An 18,896-nucleotide genomic window follows, 5' to 3' on the forward strand; every position below is an offset into this window, starting at 1 on the left:
GTTCTTAATAAATTTAAAACAGTTTTCACATATCTCTCAACTTGACTATTGCCACGAGGAGTGCTTTTTGCAATCAGGTGTTGTCGAATACCTAATTCTTTTAACATCTGTTTAACAGATTGGTCGGTGAAGTTAGTGCCTTTATCGCAAATAAAAGTTTTAGTAATTCCAAACAAGCTTAGATACAATTTAATAGATTTGCATGTCTCAGGACCCGAAAGCGATTTAAGAGGAATTAAAAACAAAAATTTTGTAAACGAATCAATTAAAAGCAACAGATGGTTATATCCATCGACAGACATGGGAAAAGGGCCTTCAAAATCGGCATGAACTACTTGAAAAGGGATCGGTTTTTTGTCGATTGGGTGCAGTAACCCTTGTTTGGGACCACTATGATTTTTGTTTACTATGCATTTTAAGCAATGAGAGCAATACTTTTTTACAAATTTAGCCATTTTAGGAAACCAGAAATAATGGTTTATTTTTGCAAATGTTTTATCAGGGCCCACATGACATTGTTCGTCGTGAAATAATTTCAGCAAACCTAACCTGCTACCTTTTGGCACAAAAGCACGATAAATAGGCGGATTTTGTCCAGGATTTTTTCCGGAAAAGAATATTATTTTGACAAAAATAATCTTTTGTAAGTTTGCCTTCCTTAAGTTGCTCTTGAATATTTAACGTTTCGGAATCGTGTTTCTGAGCTTTTCTTAGCCAGTTATCTGTCGAAATTGTATTTACTACGTTTTGTTCTGGATCTCTAACCACAGGGTTCCTACTTAAATAATCGGCATGCTGTAAATTGCTGTAAAATTTGCCCTTTCGGTATTTGATATCAAAGGTATATGATTGTAAATAGAGCCACCATCTGGCAACCCTCGGGTTAAGTTCTTTTTTATTTTGTGATAATTTTAGAGAGTTACAATCTGTAATTAATTTAAATTGTATTCCAAGAAGATATGCCCGAAAATGTTTAATAGCATAAAAAGCTGCCAAGGTCTCCAATTCATATGAGTGGTATTTAGACTCCTCATTAGAAGTTCTCCGAGAAAACTAAGCCACCACCCTTAACTGATTATCTTTATGCCGTTGAAAAAGTATGGCCCCAAAACCGACCGCACTAGCATCTGTGTGAAGTTCTGTCGGTAAATTATTATCAAAAAAAAACTAGTAAAGGTCGTTGACTTAAAAAGGCACAAATATAAGCTTTCGCGGTTTGTTGATCGGTTCCCCACACAAACTTTTCATTATTTTTTGTAAGTTTAGTTATGCACGCAGTACGCGATGACAGCTCCGGTATAAATTTGCGGAAATAGTTCACAAGGCCCATAAATTGACGAACTTGTTTTAGGTTTTGAGGATCTGAAGTATTTAACAGAGCTTCTACTTTATTTTTTCCCGGTCTTACCCCTTTTTCAGATATTTCCTGTCCTAAATATTCGATTTTTGTTTCAAAAAAATAACATTTTTTTTATATTAAGCTAGAACTCGATTTAATTTTTCCATGCCTTCAGATAGAGTTTTTGCTATTTTTTATCACCCCAAATAAATTTTTCATTATTTTCTTTTCTGGCATACTCACAGTACGAGGTAGCGTCATTGCTGGTGTACAAACAGGCTCTTTGCAACTTTTCACTTAGATTTCTCTTGACCGGATAAAGACTGCATAACTCAGTCCTAAAGTCCTCCCAGGTTCGCTGTAATGGCTTCCAAATCGACAACCAGTCCCTTGCTTCTCCAACCAACCCACTCGAACCTCTGGCAAGTAACTCATGATCGGACCACTTAAAAGTTTCACCCAATTTTTTCAATTCCTTACACCACCTTACCGGAGCGTCATCGTCATTTCCCGGATTAAACGTCGGAATGTCCACTAACGTCGACACAGCACTTTTGTTTTCATCTCTTAGCGTTTTTAGAGAGTCGGTTAAAATTTTCGCGTATTCTTTCATAATTTTTGTATCCACAAGACGCGATTAAGTTTTTCTTTTATTATACTGATTTAAAGCCGTCCACGAAAACAATATCGAACAATAAGTGGTACTTTTAGTAAGCCGATCCCACTTCTGATGTAAGAAAACTCGATAATTAAATTAAAAATTATATTAATAATAAAACTGCGACGTTACGAACAACAAAATACATGCTTTCCTAAAGAAAGCAAAGAGCGAGTCCCTTCTAAATCAGTTCCGTCCCAAAAAGTAAACATCATGATCATACTAAAAAGTGTAAAAACACTAACGTAACCATAACTTAAATTCTAAAGAAAAATAACTCTTAGGTCAGTAGTAATAAACTATAGCTAATAATTAACAAATCACTTATAATAAGTGATTGCCCCGCCGACATAAGTATCCCAAAGCATAAATATTGGGGCGACGATCTATGATGATGACCTAGCGTCGCGTCGTCATCACGTCGGTACTTCTTACATACTATATTTCGAGCTATATTAAAAATGAAAAAGATCGCTCAACAAATAACCAAGATATTGGCTTGTATCCATCTTAAATGGTATACCTTGTATTTTTGTTGCTATATAATTTTGGCCCAATGACTTACAGGACTTATAAGTGAGTAAAAGGTATTTTCTGGAAAATGTGGAATGTATTCAAATTCAACTATATTACAAATATTACATGTAATAAAAATCTTATTGAGTGCACAGTGGATTACAATATGTGTGTGCACGTGGTTTAATGAAATACCGAAAAAGAACTAATTATAAGTAATGGTAAATATAATATTACACTAAGTACTTAAATATGTCAATGATAAAAAAAAGATTAAGTTATACCAGAAAATAGAGTAGCAAGTAAAGTAAGCACGAACAGTTATTTAGTAAACCAATCTATATTATTTACAAGTAACCACGTGTTAATTTTGCGTTTTATTTTATGAAAGTTTCATTTTTTGTATTAAATGAAAGCATGTTGTATATTTTTGGCACTATGTGAAAAAGACTTTTTTGACATTTTCCAAGTTTTACATTTTGTGTTACTGCTTCTTTTTTATAGTTTGCCTCGTTAAATGTATGAGTTGGAAAACTTATAAATCTCTCTTGATATCTATCTATTTACTGCTTTAACATATAATTGATTGTTTTTTTTATTTTTAAGTGACATTCACACTGAAAATGGTCTGAACAGTTATGATTGCGAATAGTAAGGCTATCTAGAAATGCAGATTTATATTTAGTTACTGAGAAACAAATAGAGTTAGATTTGTTTGCATTCATCGTTAAATAATTTAGATCAAAACAGGTTTTAATTTTTTTTATGAAATTTTCTGCTTTATTCTTAATCTTCTCCCAGTTGCTCCCTTTCACCAGAATGGCCCTTTCGTCAGCAAAGCAAATGACTTCTTCCTTTTCATCCGTCAATAAATCGATTAGTAATTCATTTATTATTACAGTAATTTCATATTATTACAATAGTTACTTCTACTTCGGTACTTCGCGAGTCACGAATTTTTGAAATATTAGTTAAAAAGTGAAAAAAATGGGTACTTTAGCAATAATCACCAATTTTTAGTGAGAAATCCCCTTCCTAATAGATATGCATCATTGCCTTTTACTCAAGAACGGTCTGCAAGGAAGAAACGGTCCCTTTTATAATATAATTCTAGTTGCCCGTTATCGACTTTGCTCGGGCCTAGCAACAACACAAGCTGTTGCCAGGCTCGTGCAGGTAGTAAAACACAAGAAGCCTGTCCTCTTGACCTTCTAGAACATTTTGCTCGCTTCCATTTTGTTTTGTGTCCTGCGTAAAAGGATGTTTTTAACGAAATCGATCGTTAACCTCGAGAACACGTGCCTGTGTGTTTTGTTTTGCGTCCTGCGTAAAAACATGCTTCGAACTAAATCGATCGTTAACCCCGAGTACACGTGCCTGTTTGTTTCGAGTTCACGCAATATTTCAATGTCATATCTATTCTTCTGCTTTATAACTAAATTTTTAAAGATTTGAAATATATATGCTTATAATATGTCTTACTCTCCTTTTTAAAGAGACTATAATAAAAGTTTAAAATTGAATGTAATCCTTGTATGCTCTACATATATTTGTGTTGACCCTATAAAATATTTTCGTATATTTTATAGGTTTTCTCGCCTATGAAAAGAGGTAGAGAAATCAGTTTTTCTCGACACCGTGCTATGTTCCAATGAAACTAAAGACTACATTTTTAACTAAAAAATAAGTTACAAAATTTATGAAAAAAATCAAATGAGTACCTATAAATTCTACAAGTAAATATTATGACCACTTTAGAAGATATTTCATGGCTCAACTGAACGTTACAGTGTGTTGCCCAGCCGGGCGGGACATAGGAAATCCCATATAATTTTTAATAAGGTCGAATATTGGCTCTCCTAATTATTTTCGAGAAGAAATGTATTAGAATAACTTAAAGAGCACTAAAATCTGCAACACCTTAATTGGGTGGGTTGCTGTGGACCCAATTTTAGATAATAAAAGCATAATGTACTTAGATTTTACATTATTTTGTGAACAAACACATTTATCAGGTGTTAAAAAATAGTTATTTATTTAATTATAATAATTATTTATTTAATGGTACAAAAATGAACGTCCCTCCAATAGATGTAAAAGTGAAGTATAGCGGGTTAAGGACAGAAATCAAATCTCAAGATTTGAAATTAGCCGACGTTTCAACGTTTATTTACGTAAATCAAGCAAATAAAATCGCTAAAGAAGTATTAGACAACAATTACATTAATGAGTAATTCTTCAGAAAGTTATGCATAAATAATAGTGTGTTCCCTAAACTTTATTGTTTGCGGAAAACGCACAAACCAAACCTGAGCTTGAGACCAGTGGTTAGTTGTATTGATTCTCCATCAAATAATTTAGCTGTCTTTGTTCATCGTATCCTAAACCAAGTTACATCAACTTTTTGTTTAACATAAAAAAATTCTTTTGATTTTGTAGAATTCTCACAAAGTGTGTCAATACCAGAAAATTATATTTTAATGTCCTTGGAAGTTACGTCATTGTTCACAAATATTCCTAAATCGTTAGTTTTAAATATTATAAAAAATAAATGGGGCACTATATCCGCTTACACAGATATACCTAAAAGTCTTTTACTGAGAATTATTGAATATTTATTCGATAGCAGTTATTTTTCTTTCGGTGGTCAGTTCTACCAACAACTGGATGGTTCAGCTATGGGCAACCCTGCCAGCCCAGTTTTGGCAAATTTGGTGATGAACAAACCCCTAACTAACATAGTTCCCAATTTACCTTTTAAATTGGCTTTCATTAAAATTTGATGTTTGTTTGATTTGATGTTTGATTGTTGATGACACAATTTTGGCGTGCCCATCTAACAAAACAAATGAACTTTTAAATCATTTTAATGATTATCATGACAAGCTTAAGTTTACCATGGAATTAGAAAATAATAATTGTATACCATTTTTGGATATTATGGTAGAACGGAACACCGATGGGACAACTAATTGGTACACAAAACCTTCATCTTCAGGCAGAGTAATTAATTACCTATCGTTACATCCAATGTCAAACAAAATAGGAATTATTAAAAATCTATTGTTTAGATCTTATAAATTGAGTAGCCCGAAGTATCATGAATCTAATACAATAAAAATTAAAGTTTTTTTAAGAAATAACAATTACCCCACAACATTGGTAAATAGAGTTATCAACAATTTTAAACTTTTAACAGATACACAACTGGTAAGGAGTAAAGAAACAAAATATTTCAGATTTCCATATGTAAAATCATTTTCAGAACAAATCCAACGACACATCCGGGAAAAAAATTACAATTTTAAACTGGCTTTTTACAACATAAACTTAAGCAGTGTATTGTTTTCCCAATTAAAAGATCGTACTCCCCTTGAGTTAAGCTCAGGTTTGGTATACCGTATACCTTGTCGTAATTGTGAACAGTGTTATATAGGTATCACTAGGCAGCATTTAAAGAACAGACTATATCAGCATCAATATGATTGTAGAGTGATAAATATGAACAAAAAAGATAAGACCGCTTTAGCACAACATCACTTTTCCACAGGGCATAACTTCAATTTTGATGATGTTAGCATAGTTGATAGAGAAAGGCACTATCTTAAACGCAACATCAGTGAAATGATACACATCCAATTACATAATTCTGTTAATCACCGAACCGATACTTAGGGCTTAAGTACACAATATAATCAAATCTTAAAGCTGTATAAATCCGAACTGTTAAGTACCTAACTTTTCAACGAGCCCAGGTAATATTAAACCTATTTTACGGACATAAAAAGAATGTGTATCATTTCTGCTTTATAACAACAAATTCTGCGTACAGTTACTACTAAACACTGACTTAGAAGGTGCCATTATTTACTATAATTACTATACGTACTACTTATTTATTGTGAATCAATCTGTGACATAAGCCAATTTTAGTTTATTTATGCTGTGTGTTTTTTTTGGTTTTACTTAGTGGTTGTGCTGCGTATTTTAATGTATAACGATTGTATCTATGGTGTATGTATGATGGAGATGTCACTAATGTAAATTTGGTAAGTTGTCTTAATTTTAAATTTTATGCTTTAGTCTCCGTTTGTTTGTGTTTTTGTTTGTGTGGTTTCTTAACTCATGTATTAATAACTATTGCTTTCACCATTTTGTACCAATTTTATCTTTTTTAGCCTTGAAAAAGACGTAAATAAACGTCGAAACGTCGGCTACTTTCAAATATTGAGGTTTGATTTCTGTCCTTAACCCGCTATACTTCACTTCTACATTATTTATTTAAATTATTTGATATTTTATGTAATTTAAGATATTTAATTATTAATAGGTAAATAATAATGACGAGGTTTAATGTTATTTAAGTTATAGTCAAAACAATAAATATTTTTATTAATAAGACATAATATACCGGTTAAACGTAAGCCAACTCAACCTCTCTGCGCACTCCCTATCAAATCCTGCAAAAAAAATTGCTGATGTTTTTTATCGTTTTGTTTATTGTACTAAACAGGCGCAAAAATTTAAGGGATTATTCCTTGGAATTTTCGAGGGATATTTTGTGCTTTTATGACATTTAATAAGACGCTTTAATTCGAAGATACGGGTCGAAATATAATTTCAAGCATCTAATTTTTGGAAGTTTTAAAATTATTAACGTAGCCGAAACAAAAGGACGTCTATTTTTTGTGTGTAATACTTAAAAGTATTGGCATTTTTTGCTCGACAGTTTTAAATCGTAATATACGGAGATCGCTGAATTGGTCGAGATGGACCTCACCCATGGCCTGCTCGATCCCCGGACTTAAGCCCCCTGGATTATATTTTATGTAAACACCTAAAGTCATTATTTAAACTACTTCAGTTCAAGATGTAGAAGCTTTGAGAACTCGGATAATTGCTGGATGTAGCAATCAGAAACGATCCTGGAATTTTTGAAAAAGTTCGGGAGTCGTGAGAAGATTGGATTCTTGCATCCGAGCCGGGGGAAGTCATTTTAAACAGTTCTTGTAGATTAAGAAACATTGCATTTAATTTTTAGTAATAAACAGTTATTGTCAAAATTTTTTTTCAAGTCGTATCTTTGAAACGTTCTGTGAAAAATTTTTAAGGACAAAATATCCTTAAAATAGTCCAAGGAATAATCCGTTACATTTTTGCTACATGTTTAGTAAACACATTTGCATACAGTTTACCATTTGCAAACTTAAAAACCAATTTTTAAGTGATTCCATTTATGCGCATAATTATTCCAAAAAAATTTATAAACTATTTTACATTTCTAAAGACTTAATAAACTTTTTTAGACTTATGTATGTATATACGCCAGCCTAGATTATTCGCCGCATATAAAAAAATTCCAGAACGTCGGTATAAACAAACAATGTCTGTTCCAAAAAATTCTCGAATACAATTAAACGATTTGCGAACGTTGAACTCACTGCGGATGCTCCATCCGCCCCGTTCGATATCAGTCCAGAATATTCGCCGCTTCGCCTTCGCTATATATATACCGGAGCAAACCGTAACCCGTAGTCATTCAGTCTTTACAGTGAAAAGTTCAAGTTGAAAGCGAGAGTAAAGCGAGGTAAATAAAACTTGCGTTTTGCACAGTGGTTTAAAGTATTAGAAAACTAGTCAAAATGTCTCTGTTGCCATACTTGTTCGACGAACCAGCCTACTACGCCATTCGGCCATCCAGGATTTTGGATCAACACTTCGGTTTAGGGCTGGACGCAGACGACCTGTTACAGCCATTAAACTTAAACAACCGCATGATTACAAGGACGCCCGCCGGGTATTTGAGAAACTGGCGTTCGAACCTTGCTGGCCAAGATTCCGGCTCCACAGTAAGTTTCGACAAAGATAAATTCCAAGCCAATCTGGATGTCCAACAGTTTAAACCTGAGGAAATTACCGTTAAAGTTACTGGTGATAATGTGCTGACCATTGAGGGCAAACACGAAGAGCAACAAGACGAGCACGGTTATATTTCCAGGCATTTTGTTAGGAGGTATGTACTGCCAAAGAACTACGACATTGGCAGGGTAGAATCGAAATTATCATCAGATGGTGTGTTGACGATCACTGCACCACCAGTAGAATCCAAAGAGGTAGAACACAAGGCTATCCCAATTACACAAACTGGAGAGCCTGCAAAACAAGCTGTAGAACAAAAGAAGTAGGACATTCAGGGTGGAATTGAGCAATGAATAAAATCTTCTATAGACTGTGGTGGCCCTATGGTTTGCCTCCTTTCATTTTAGATAAAAGATATTTGTGTGTTAGGTTTATTTTTTATTTATATAAATGTAATAAATGAGAATTTCCATTTAGTTTATTAGTGTTTCAGATTTTTTGTATTTATTTATTTTGATAAGTTAATAAAATTAATATTTAGAACACATTCATCAGTCTTTAATTATAACCTTGTGCATTTCCAATATAAGTTTATAAAATATATTTTATACAAATTGGTAAGTAGACTTTATTAAAAACCAAAATATCTTGGAAAATGAGTCAATAATAAGTTCCTCTATATATCTTTAAAATGTTCTAAAAGATGAAAATATAAAAAAACAGTTTCGCTCAAATTAAACCTTATTACTAACCAACAATTAATTAAAATAATACTTTTTTACCTACTGAGACTAACCTATTTATTTTTTATTTATTTTATTTATAACATCATATTATAGTTACACAGTTATAATAAGTTATTACAATATCAAAATTATGCAGTTATATTCCCCTAGATGCAAGCATCTGTATGGGAAGTAATAAATGAATAGTGTACAATAAACATTTTTCTTCTGTTCAACTTATTTAAAGAAAAAATATATACATTAATATGAGCTCCTAAGTATATTTATAAAATAATAACAGTGAGGTAATAAAGTACCTAAATAATTTAACAAGGGAAGGCATCTACTAATATTAGGATACAACAGACTTAAACTTATTAAGATTGTTTACAATATATTCCTTCACTATTTTTGAAAATTTTTTATTTTTGATGTTTCTAATATGTTTAGGTAATAAATTGTATAGTTTTGGTCCTATAAATTTAATGGATCTCTTTCCGAACTCACTATAGCATACAGGAAGAATTAGTTGATTATCTTCATTAGATCTAGTGTTTTGGTTATGGTTTATTGGATATCTAATATTTTCACGATTGTGTATGAAGCAACAAACAGTTATACAGAATAAAGTTCTTATGTTTATATAGGTTTCATTATAAATTTCTTTAGTAGGGTATAAGAATGGTTTTTTAAGGATTATTTTTAATATTTTATTCTGCATTATCTGAAGAGGATTTAAAGAATTGTAATGCATACTGCCCCAGAGTAATATTCCATATCTTAGTATTGATTCCACTAAACTTTGGTATATGGTTATAAGCATATTTCTGTCTAAAATATTTCTAATAGTGTAAAATTTGTAGACTAGGAAATTTAATTTTTTTTGTTAAATGTGCAGTATGTAAGTCCCATTTCATGTTACTATCAATGATAATTCCCAAATAGTTTACATTTGATGCTTCCTGTATTTTATCTGGTAGATTTTGAATATCTAAGTGTGTGAACAATGGTCGATTTATTTTAGTCTTTGAGAATGCAATATAGTTGGTTTTTTGGACATTTAATGTTAATTTGTATATATCAAGCCATTTTTTTACAAGCATAATTCCAGTTTGAGCACATTTTTTTACTTCCTCCCACGTATCTCCGTCAAAAGCAACAACAGTATCATCTGCGTATGAAATAATTATACCGTTTATGTTTAAAGTTGTAAGTGAGTTGATGTACAGAATAAACAACAGGGGTCCCAGAACGGTCCCCTGTGGAATCCCAATTCTTACTGTACATGGGTCACTTAAAGTGTCATCTATTTTAACGTACTGTTGCCGCTCCACAAGATAGTTCGCAAAGACCTGTAACACGGGGCCCCTCACCCCGTTTTTCTCGAGGACATCAAGAAGCTGTTTGTGGGGCACCGTGTCAAAGGCCTTCGCCAGATCCAAAAATACTGCTAAGCACTTTTTGCCAAAGTCCAATTTATACCTTACATGTTCAATGAGTTTGTGCATGGCATCGCCAGTACTCAAGCCCGAAGAAGAACCAAACTGGTTTTCAGACAAAAGTCCATTTTTATCCAAAAACCCGGCTAGTCGCTCCTTTAAACACTTTTCATACAATTTTGCGAAATTAGAAATTGTACTGATTGGTCTGTAATTATCAATTAAACTTTTGTCTCCAGATTTAAAAATGGGGGTTATAATGGATGTTTTAAAAGATTTAGGAATAATTCCGGTTTTAAAGATTAAGTTTATTACCTATACAGGGTGTTTCAGAGTTGTGGTGCCAAAACCTTAGGGGAGATTCCGCTCAGCAAAATAAGAAAAAAAGTTTATATGAACATGGGTCCGGAAATGTTTCGTTTCTGAGATACAGGGTGTCAACTTTTTTCCAAAAATTAAGTTTTTTATTAATAACTTAGAAATGCGTTAGTCGATTTCATTGAATTTTTTACAGTTTATTTAAACCATTATCAGACATCTACTGAAGCAATTAAATTGGATCCGAAATTTCCAGGGGCGTACCAATAGAGCAAGTATTTTGTCTTTTTGTAGAAAAAAATATCACCCTGCAACTTTTTTGCGGTTTTTATTTACTTATTTTAAAAAACCCACTAAAATACAACTTTTTGGTCTCTTGACTTTTTTTAGTGTCTCGCTTCGTTTTTGAGAAAAAATTACGATACGGCACCACGGCACGTCTCTGAACTCCATAAGGAAAAATAAAAATGCTTAGGAATTATCCAAATATGTATCGCAGTGTGTTTGAAAACTAAAAAAAACTTATTACCACGTAGATAACATCGAAATAACATCGAAATCGTAAATAATCGTAACTAACATCGAAAATACCGAAATTACATACCTATCCATTCTAAAGATTATTTTTGTATCAAAGTATTGTAGTTGGTGGTGAAAAAAAATGGAATACACTTTTGCTGACCTAACAGATATGCTTCTTGTGTATGGTGAGGCCCGTTGCAATTCTCGAGAAGCCGAACGAATTTATCGTCGAAAATTTCCCAATAGGCGACATCCCAGCAGAAAAATATTTCCAAATATCGAAAGGCGAATACGAGAAACTGGTACATTGAGTGTAACACGGCCTGATGTTGCTCCCAGAAGAACTGCCCGAACTGTGGCTACCGAGGAGGAAATTTTGGAAAGAGTGGAAAATGCACCATTCGTTAGCACTCGTGAAATAGCTCATGCTATGGGAATTGGACACAGTTCAGTCTGGAGAATATTGCATAAGCAGCTGCTGCATCCCTACCATTTGCAAAAAGTCCATGCATTGATTCCAGCCGACTATCCACTCCGTGTTTTTTTCTGCCAGCGGTATCTTCGTAGCCTTATAAACAATCCACAGTTTAATAGGAACATTTTATTTTCCGATGAAGCGTTGTTTACCAGAAATGGATATTTTAATAGCCATAATTATCATGTTTGGCATGAAGAAAATCCTCATGCAACGCACGTTACAGGCCACCAGCAGCGTTTTCATCTAAATATCTGGGCAGGAATTGTAGCTGATCAATTGATTGGCCCATTTGTATTACCACCGCGCTTAAACGGAGATGTTTACTTAGATTTTTTACGCAATACTCTTCCAGGACTTTTAGAAGAAGTTCCATTAAATAGCAGGCAGCAAATGATATTTCAGCATGACGGTGCACCGGCTCATTTTTACCGAGAAGTAAGAAACTATTTGGATGAAGCTTACCCTGGACGATGGATAGGTAGAGGAGGACCCATTGCATGGCCTCCTCGCTCACCAGATCTTACATCTTTAGATTTTTTCCTTTGGGGTTACCTAAAAAACCTTGTTTATGCTACCCCCGTGGAAACAGTGGAACAATTACAGCAAAGAATTTTCGATTCTTGTCGGACTATTCAGAACACTGCAGGTATTTTCGAACGAGTACGACAAAGTATGGTGAGACGGTGCAATGCTTGCATCGAAGCAGGAGGTTGTCAGTTTGAACATTTATTGTAATTTTGTTTTCAGTGATTACTTTAACAAAAATGTATTCTCAAACCTACTAAGAAAATTGAGAAATAATGTATTATTTTAGAGAAAATTTTATTGATGTTTTTTTTTAGTTTTCAAAAATAAACACACTGCGATACATTTTTGGATAATTCCTAAGCATTTTTATTTTTCCTTATGGAGTTCAGAGACGTGCCGTGGTGCCGTATTGTAATTTTTTTTCAAAAACGAAGCCAGACACAAAAAAAATTCAAGAGACCAAAAAGTTGTATTTTAGTGGGTTTTTTAAAATAAGTAAATAAAAACCGCAAAAAAGTTGCAGGGTGATATTTTTTTCTACAAAAAGACAAAATACTCGCTCTATTGGAAATTTCGGATCGAATTTAATTGCTTCAGTAGATGTCTGATAATGGTTTAAATAAACTGTAAAAAATTCAATGAAATCGACTAACGCATTTCTAAGTTATTAATAAAAAACTTAATTTTTGGAAAAAAGTTGACACCCTGTATCTCGGAAACGAAACATTTCCGGACCCATGTTCATATAAACTTTTTTCTTATTTTGCTGAGCGGAATCTCCCCTAAGGTTTTGGCACCACAACTCTGAAACACCCTGTATATGTCAAGGGTTCAATTAGATAAATGTGAAGTTTTTTAATTAGTTTTGCTGAAATACCATCATGTCCCGGAGCACTGTTACTTTTTAAAGAGTTTATATGCTTTATTAATTCATTGTGATCTACTGGCCTTAAGAACATTGAGTTATTTGCATTTTTTAATTGAAATATATTTGACGAGTTGGTATTTTGTTGTACATAAAGAAAAGTAATCATTACAAAAATTTGCTTTTTCTTTTAAATTGCAATTATTTTTAGCTTCCATGGGAATTTTAATAAGGATTTTATTTTGTTTTTTATATTTATTGTTATATTCAGATAATATTTCGTATATTTTCTTTAAGTTATTTTTATTTTCATTAATTTTTGTCTTGTAGTAAAGGTTTTTTGTGTAGTCAATTTTTTTAAATTATTACGGTATCTTTTATACTCTCTTTCTTTTTCTTCTGTAAAGTTATTTTGTAATTGTTTTTTTAATCTATCTCTTTTTTTTATTGATACAATAATGCCATTTGTGATCCAGGGTTTAATTTTTTTGTTAGTTTTATTGTAAAAAATTGATGTTGTTTTATATTTTAAGTAAAGTTCTAAAAATTTGTTTATGAAAAGTATATAGGCTTCTTCTGGATTGTTTGTTTTAGACACGTCATTCCAATTTTCATTCTCAAATAAATAATTTAGTTTTATGTAATTTATTTTATTTTTAACATCAGTTTTTACAATATTTTCTATTCTCTTAATATTTAAAGCATGTGAAAAATTTAACATTATTGGAAAATGATCCGTTATATCATAATTTATTATATACAGTTTTGTGTGAATGTTAATTAGTTTATTATTGTTCTTTACAAATATATGATCTAAACATGTGCCTGATTCTGGCCTGGTGATTGAGTTTATATGTGATTGAAAACCATATGAACTTAATGTTGAAATGTAATTTACCACGTTTAAATCAGTATTATTTAAGAGGTTAATATTTATGTCTCCAACTAAAATTTCAACATTATTTGACTTGCTTCCTGACTTTCCTGTAAAATATACATTAAGATCCTGTACAAAATTTTCGATAGATGAGTGAGGAGATCGATAGATACAAGAGATTTCATAGTGCACATTTTTATGTTCCAAAGTTATTCGATCCACCTTTATTTTAGTGGAATCAAGTTCATGAAATGCCACTTTAGCATTTAGATTGTCTCTTACCATAATAAGAACACCATCATTTCGTGTGATATTTCCATTACTATAGTGAGTGGTAAAGCCTTGAATAGTAAATTCTAAAAAAGAGGTGAGTTAAAAACATTCACTTAGGACTATAACATCACAGAAAGAAATTTTGAAAGTCTCTAAAAATAGTAACAGTTCATCAAAGTTTTTTTTTACACTTCTTATGTTAACATGCATTATATTTAAAAGTTTTTTATCTGTGTCTATTTTACCACAGATCTCTACAGGCTCCACAGTTTCACTAAAAATTTCACTGGATATCGTTTCAAGCAGCTCCACTTCTTGTTGTCTAGCCATAATTTATTTTACTTTTTATTACTTCTAGATGGTATAGGTTTGTGGGGCATTCAGAATCTGTGGCATCATATTTGAGATTATGGTTCGTTTTATATTTTTTATTTGAATGTTCACAATTCACGCATTTCCTATTTTCTTTATTTTGGGTTAAGTGACAGTCCTTTCGATTATGTTCTCCTCCACAGTATGAACAGGTGGCTTCATTTGGGCAGTCTGGACTTTTGTGGTAATATCCACAACATTTAAAACACTGTTTTACTGCTAAATTTTCATATGCAGGGTATCGTTCCCATCCAATGTATATTTTTTTGGTCCACATGATTTTTTTAAAGAGGTTTGGGGAACAGTCGGCGAAGATGGTTAATTTATTTAATTTAGTTTCCTTCATAAAGGTAATTTTAAATGAATCTTCATTATTAAAAAATGTATTTTGCATTCTTATAGATTTTTCAATTTCTTCAGTTGCTGATTTATTCTTGGCAGGATATCCAACTATTTTGACCTGCGGATTCCGTAATTTTGTTTCCTCTACCTCATAGTAATCACCCAGTTTTTGTTTGATTTCATTTTTTAGTTTCGTAACACTCTCTGTGTCATTGCATTTAATTATTAAACTTCCGTGGTGTGAAGATCGGGTTTTATCAATACTTACATTAATATCTGCAGGTTTGATGTTCTCCATTATATCGGTTTTCGTTTCTTGAGAGTCCTGTGTGCCCTTTGGTTTTATAATTAAGTTTGGCCGATTTTTTGTTTTTATTGGTATGGATGATTTGTTGTTTACAACCTCTGCAAATGATGGTATTGCTGGTGCTTGGATGGCTTCGATTTTTGACTTTAAGTCTTTTACTTCTTGCTTAAGAAGTGAGATTATTTCATCCTTACTTAATATTATTTCTTGCTTGCTTTGTACAAGATCATTCAAAAATTTAAGTCCGTGAAAGTCATTGCAATTTTTGCAGAAGAACTTCATAACACGATCTTTTAATTCTATCACTTTTACTTCAGAGGACGTAAGAGCTGCACAACCCCTACACAATCTCTTCAAACAATTGTCACATTTAAATGTTCGCGTAACTTGCTTGCAAACATCGCACTCCATTTCGAAATTTTCGATTTTAAATTGGAACGTAGCTACTTCATTCCATTGTTAATGCATTCTTGCGCGGGTTCAACACAAACATAAACAATGATAATTTTGCAGCAAATTGGATGTTTTTGGTGAAAATAATTATGCTTAGCTAAGTAAGGCACTATCTATTTTATAGATTCACTGTTTTTCAGAATTTATATGCACTCGAAACACTTTTATTTACGCGACTTTTTTACGGAGCAACATTTCACGCGTTATATATCGACTACGTTCAATGTATGAACGCAGTTGATATATAGAACGTAAAAAATTTTTTTTGTTAAGAAATATTAGGCGTTGATTGAATATTTGGGAAGATACGCAACCTTATGGGCTAAAGCACATAACACAAATATAGGGAAATACGTGTTGCCTAATGAACAGACAGAAATTCTGTTGACAGCTTTATTGACGTTGTTGAGAAAGACGGGGGCAACCATCTTGGGTGGCGTGTGGCGGGAAATTTAAGCCTGATCTATTGTCTGATATTTCGATTTGAAGTAATTTGCAGAATTACAAAAGTTGATGCGTTAACTGACGAGTGATGAGATATATTAAAATAGAATTTTATTTTATTATAAAAAAACAATATGCTTATCAGTTTAGAAATACCCACATTTAATTAAAATCGTTAATTTGAAATGTTGAGAGAAAATTAAAATATTGCATCTCAGACATCCCTCATCACTTCAATCAAAAATTAACACATCAACTAAAATATTATTTAATTTAAATTTGGTTCTCAAAACATTGCTTATTTAAGATATCTAGCTATAGATACTTACCAAAAATTATTATTGGCACGATAGATATGGGACCAAATTTTAAATAAAAAAAAACAAAACTAAATTGTCTTTAAAATGTTTTATTTTAAGATGAATTAAAATAAATTTAACAGAGGGTTTTAAAAATCATAAAAAAAGTTACAATATAAATTAAATACTTCAAACTGTAAGTATGGTATTAATAAGACCTTTTATGTAAAAAATAGAATTTTTACAGGTATAAAGCATATTTTAACTGAAAATCCTAATTTCTGGATTTTCAGAAAAAATTACCTGTTTTTTTTTGTTTCCATAAGTGTATAAAACATTATAAGAAATATCTAACAAACATACCTAAATAAGAAATTAAACATATATATTTTTTAACCATTTATACAATTGTAACAAAATAATATATATCTACATATTATGGAAAACAAACAAATAAATATTATGGAAAACATAAACTCTTATAAAGACAGAAACTGAACCTATCTCTTAAAATAAATCTGGATTCTCATTGTAAATAAGTTAATTAATAATGACTAGTTACAAGTTAATATGCATGTTTTTTCCATTTTATTTTTTTAGTATAAGCAAATATAAACAAAATATGACTTTTGATTTTTGGTTAGTCACAATCGGGTAAAGATGTTACAAGTCTGTGGGGTTGTCTCCAGTAAGTGTGGAACATGAAACATAAGAAAACAGATTAAGACAGTGTATTGTGTATACAATATTCTTCTAAAATAAAATACATAAGTTTTTATTATTAGTAACTATTGATTATCACATTTCGTTATGATTACAATTAAGGTTCTAAATAATACTTTAAAGGATTTTATATTAGTCTATAATTTTACTTTAAGCTAATAACATGATTTAAATTATGGGTCAGTATATAAAATAGGACTGAAAAAAGCATAGCAATTACTATCAAAATGTCTCAGGTAATTTAGGTATTGTAAAAAATAAGATATTACATATTAAAATCTTAGTATCATTAGCTAAAAAGTTAAAAAACAAAATTATTCTGATTGTGTATCATGAGTATTAAGGCTCCGCATCACGGCCATGCGAAAATATCATTTTAAGGGTTTAGAAATCCTGGTATAATTTGAAAACCGTTAGACTTTTTGACTCAATTTTTTTTAATTTTATGGATAAAGGATCAACACATGTCCGTAATTATCTGAGGATATGCCTAGAAATATATAAATTTGTTAATCAAACATTATTAATATTCAAACGCCATTTAAGAGTAATTATAAATTTTAAATTAAGTTTAAACATAATTATAGACATCGACCAAACCTTTGTCTAAAGGCTAGTCAAATTAAAAAAAAAAAAGTGAAATCATTGCTGAAATCTTCGCGGATTTCGAGAGCCTTACAAGTGCATTTTTATCAGCAGCGACGTGGCAGCCTCTGCTGATTATATGAGTACTTGATATTTGATGAGATCGGAGGTGTTCAGGTTCGTATTCTAAATATTTTATTTAAATTTAAATATAAGAGTCATATTGAAATCAGATCTATATGTTAGTAAAGGCATATTTGAATCAACTAGGTACCTACTATTTTTTAAGGAAAAAGTTGTGCTCGTGTTTTGATTAATCATTATGATTTTATGAAAATGGCAGTAAATTAATTTAATAAATGTATTAAATTAATTAATTGCGCTGAGAATAAAAATTCAGATTACTAAAGCCTATTAAATTAAATCAACACTATTATTAAATTAGCCTAAAAAATACAGGATTGTTATTATTCCAGTTTTCTATCAATCTCTCTTAAATTCCAAATTTCTTGGATGGTAAAAATTATATGAATTTAAGGGTTTTATGCTCTATTTGGCAATTCTTAAAAAGGAAGTGATTTGAAAAAAAGGAACTTATTGTAGTGATTAGGAATATTTAGGAATGGAATAATATACGGGGTGACAATTTAAAAACTTGAAATGACCATATATTAGGAACGATAAACTAAATAAAACCATATGTTAGGAACGAAAAACTGGAATAAAAAAACGCTCAAAACAGTTTCTATAACACGAAGGGGGAACAAAAAGAAGCATATTATCCCACCCTTATATGCACCCCTTGGACAGGGAGAGATACGCCCCTAAAATCTTAAATAGAAAGGGGGTCCAGTAATAGATCATCTTGAATGATACCGTAGAAAGCCACATTTTAGGAAATTGATGTCACTCGAGTCCTCTTTCTATTTAAGATTTAAGGGGTGTATGTCACCCTGTCCAAGGGGTTGCAGATA

The 18,896-nt window shown here is 31.6% G+C and overlaps 1 protein-coding gene across 1 annotated transcript; it reads left to right on the forward strand.

Annotated features, from left to right (window-relative positions):
• The first annotated feature begins 8,040 nt into the window (after positions 1 to 8,040).
• On the forward strand, positions 8,041 to 8,921 carry LOC126740749 (protein lethal(2)essential for life-like). The gene has a single exon (XM_050446910.1). It carries the CDS (start codon positions 8,156 to 8,158, stop codon positions 8,696 to 8,698), a length of 543 nt encoding a protein of 180 aa, XP_050302867.1. The 5' UTR covers positions 8,041 to 8,155; the 3' UTR covers positions 8,699 to 8,921.
• The last annotated feature ends 9,975 nt before the right edge of the window (positions 8,922 to 18,896 follow it).

Source organism: Anthonomus grandis, chromosome 9 (genome assembly GCF_022605725.1).
Source record: "Anthonomus grandis grandis chromosome 9, icAntGran1.3, whole genome shotgun sequence".
In the NCBI taxonomy this organism is placed as follows: domain Eukaryota; kingdom Metazoa; phylum Arthropoda; class Insecta; order Coleoptera; family Curculionidae; genus Anthonomus; species Anthonomus grandis.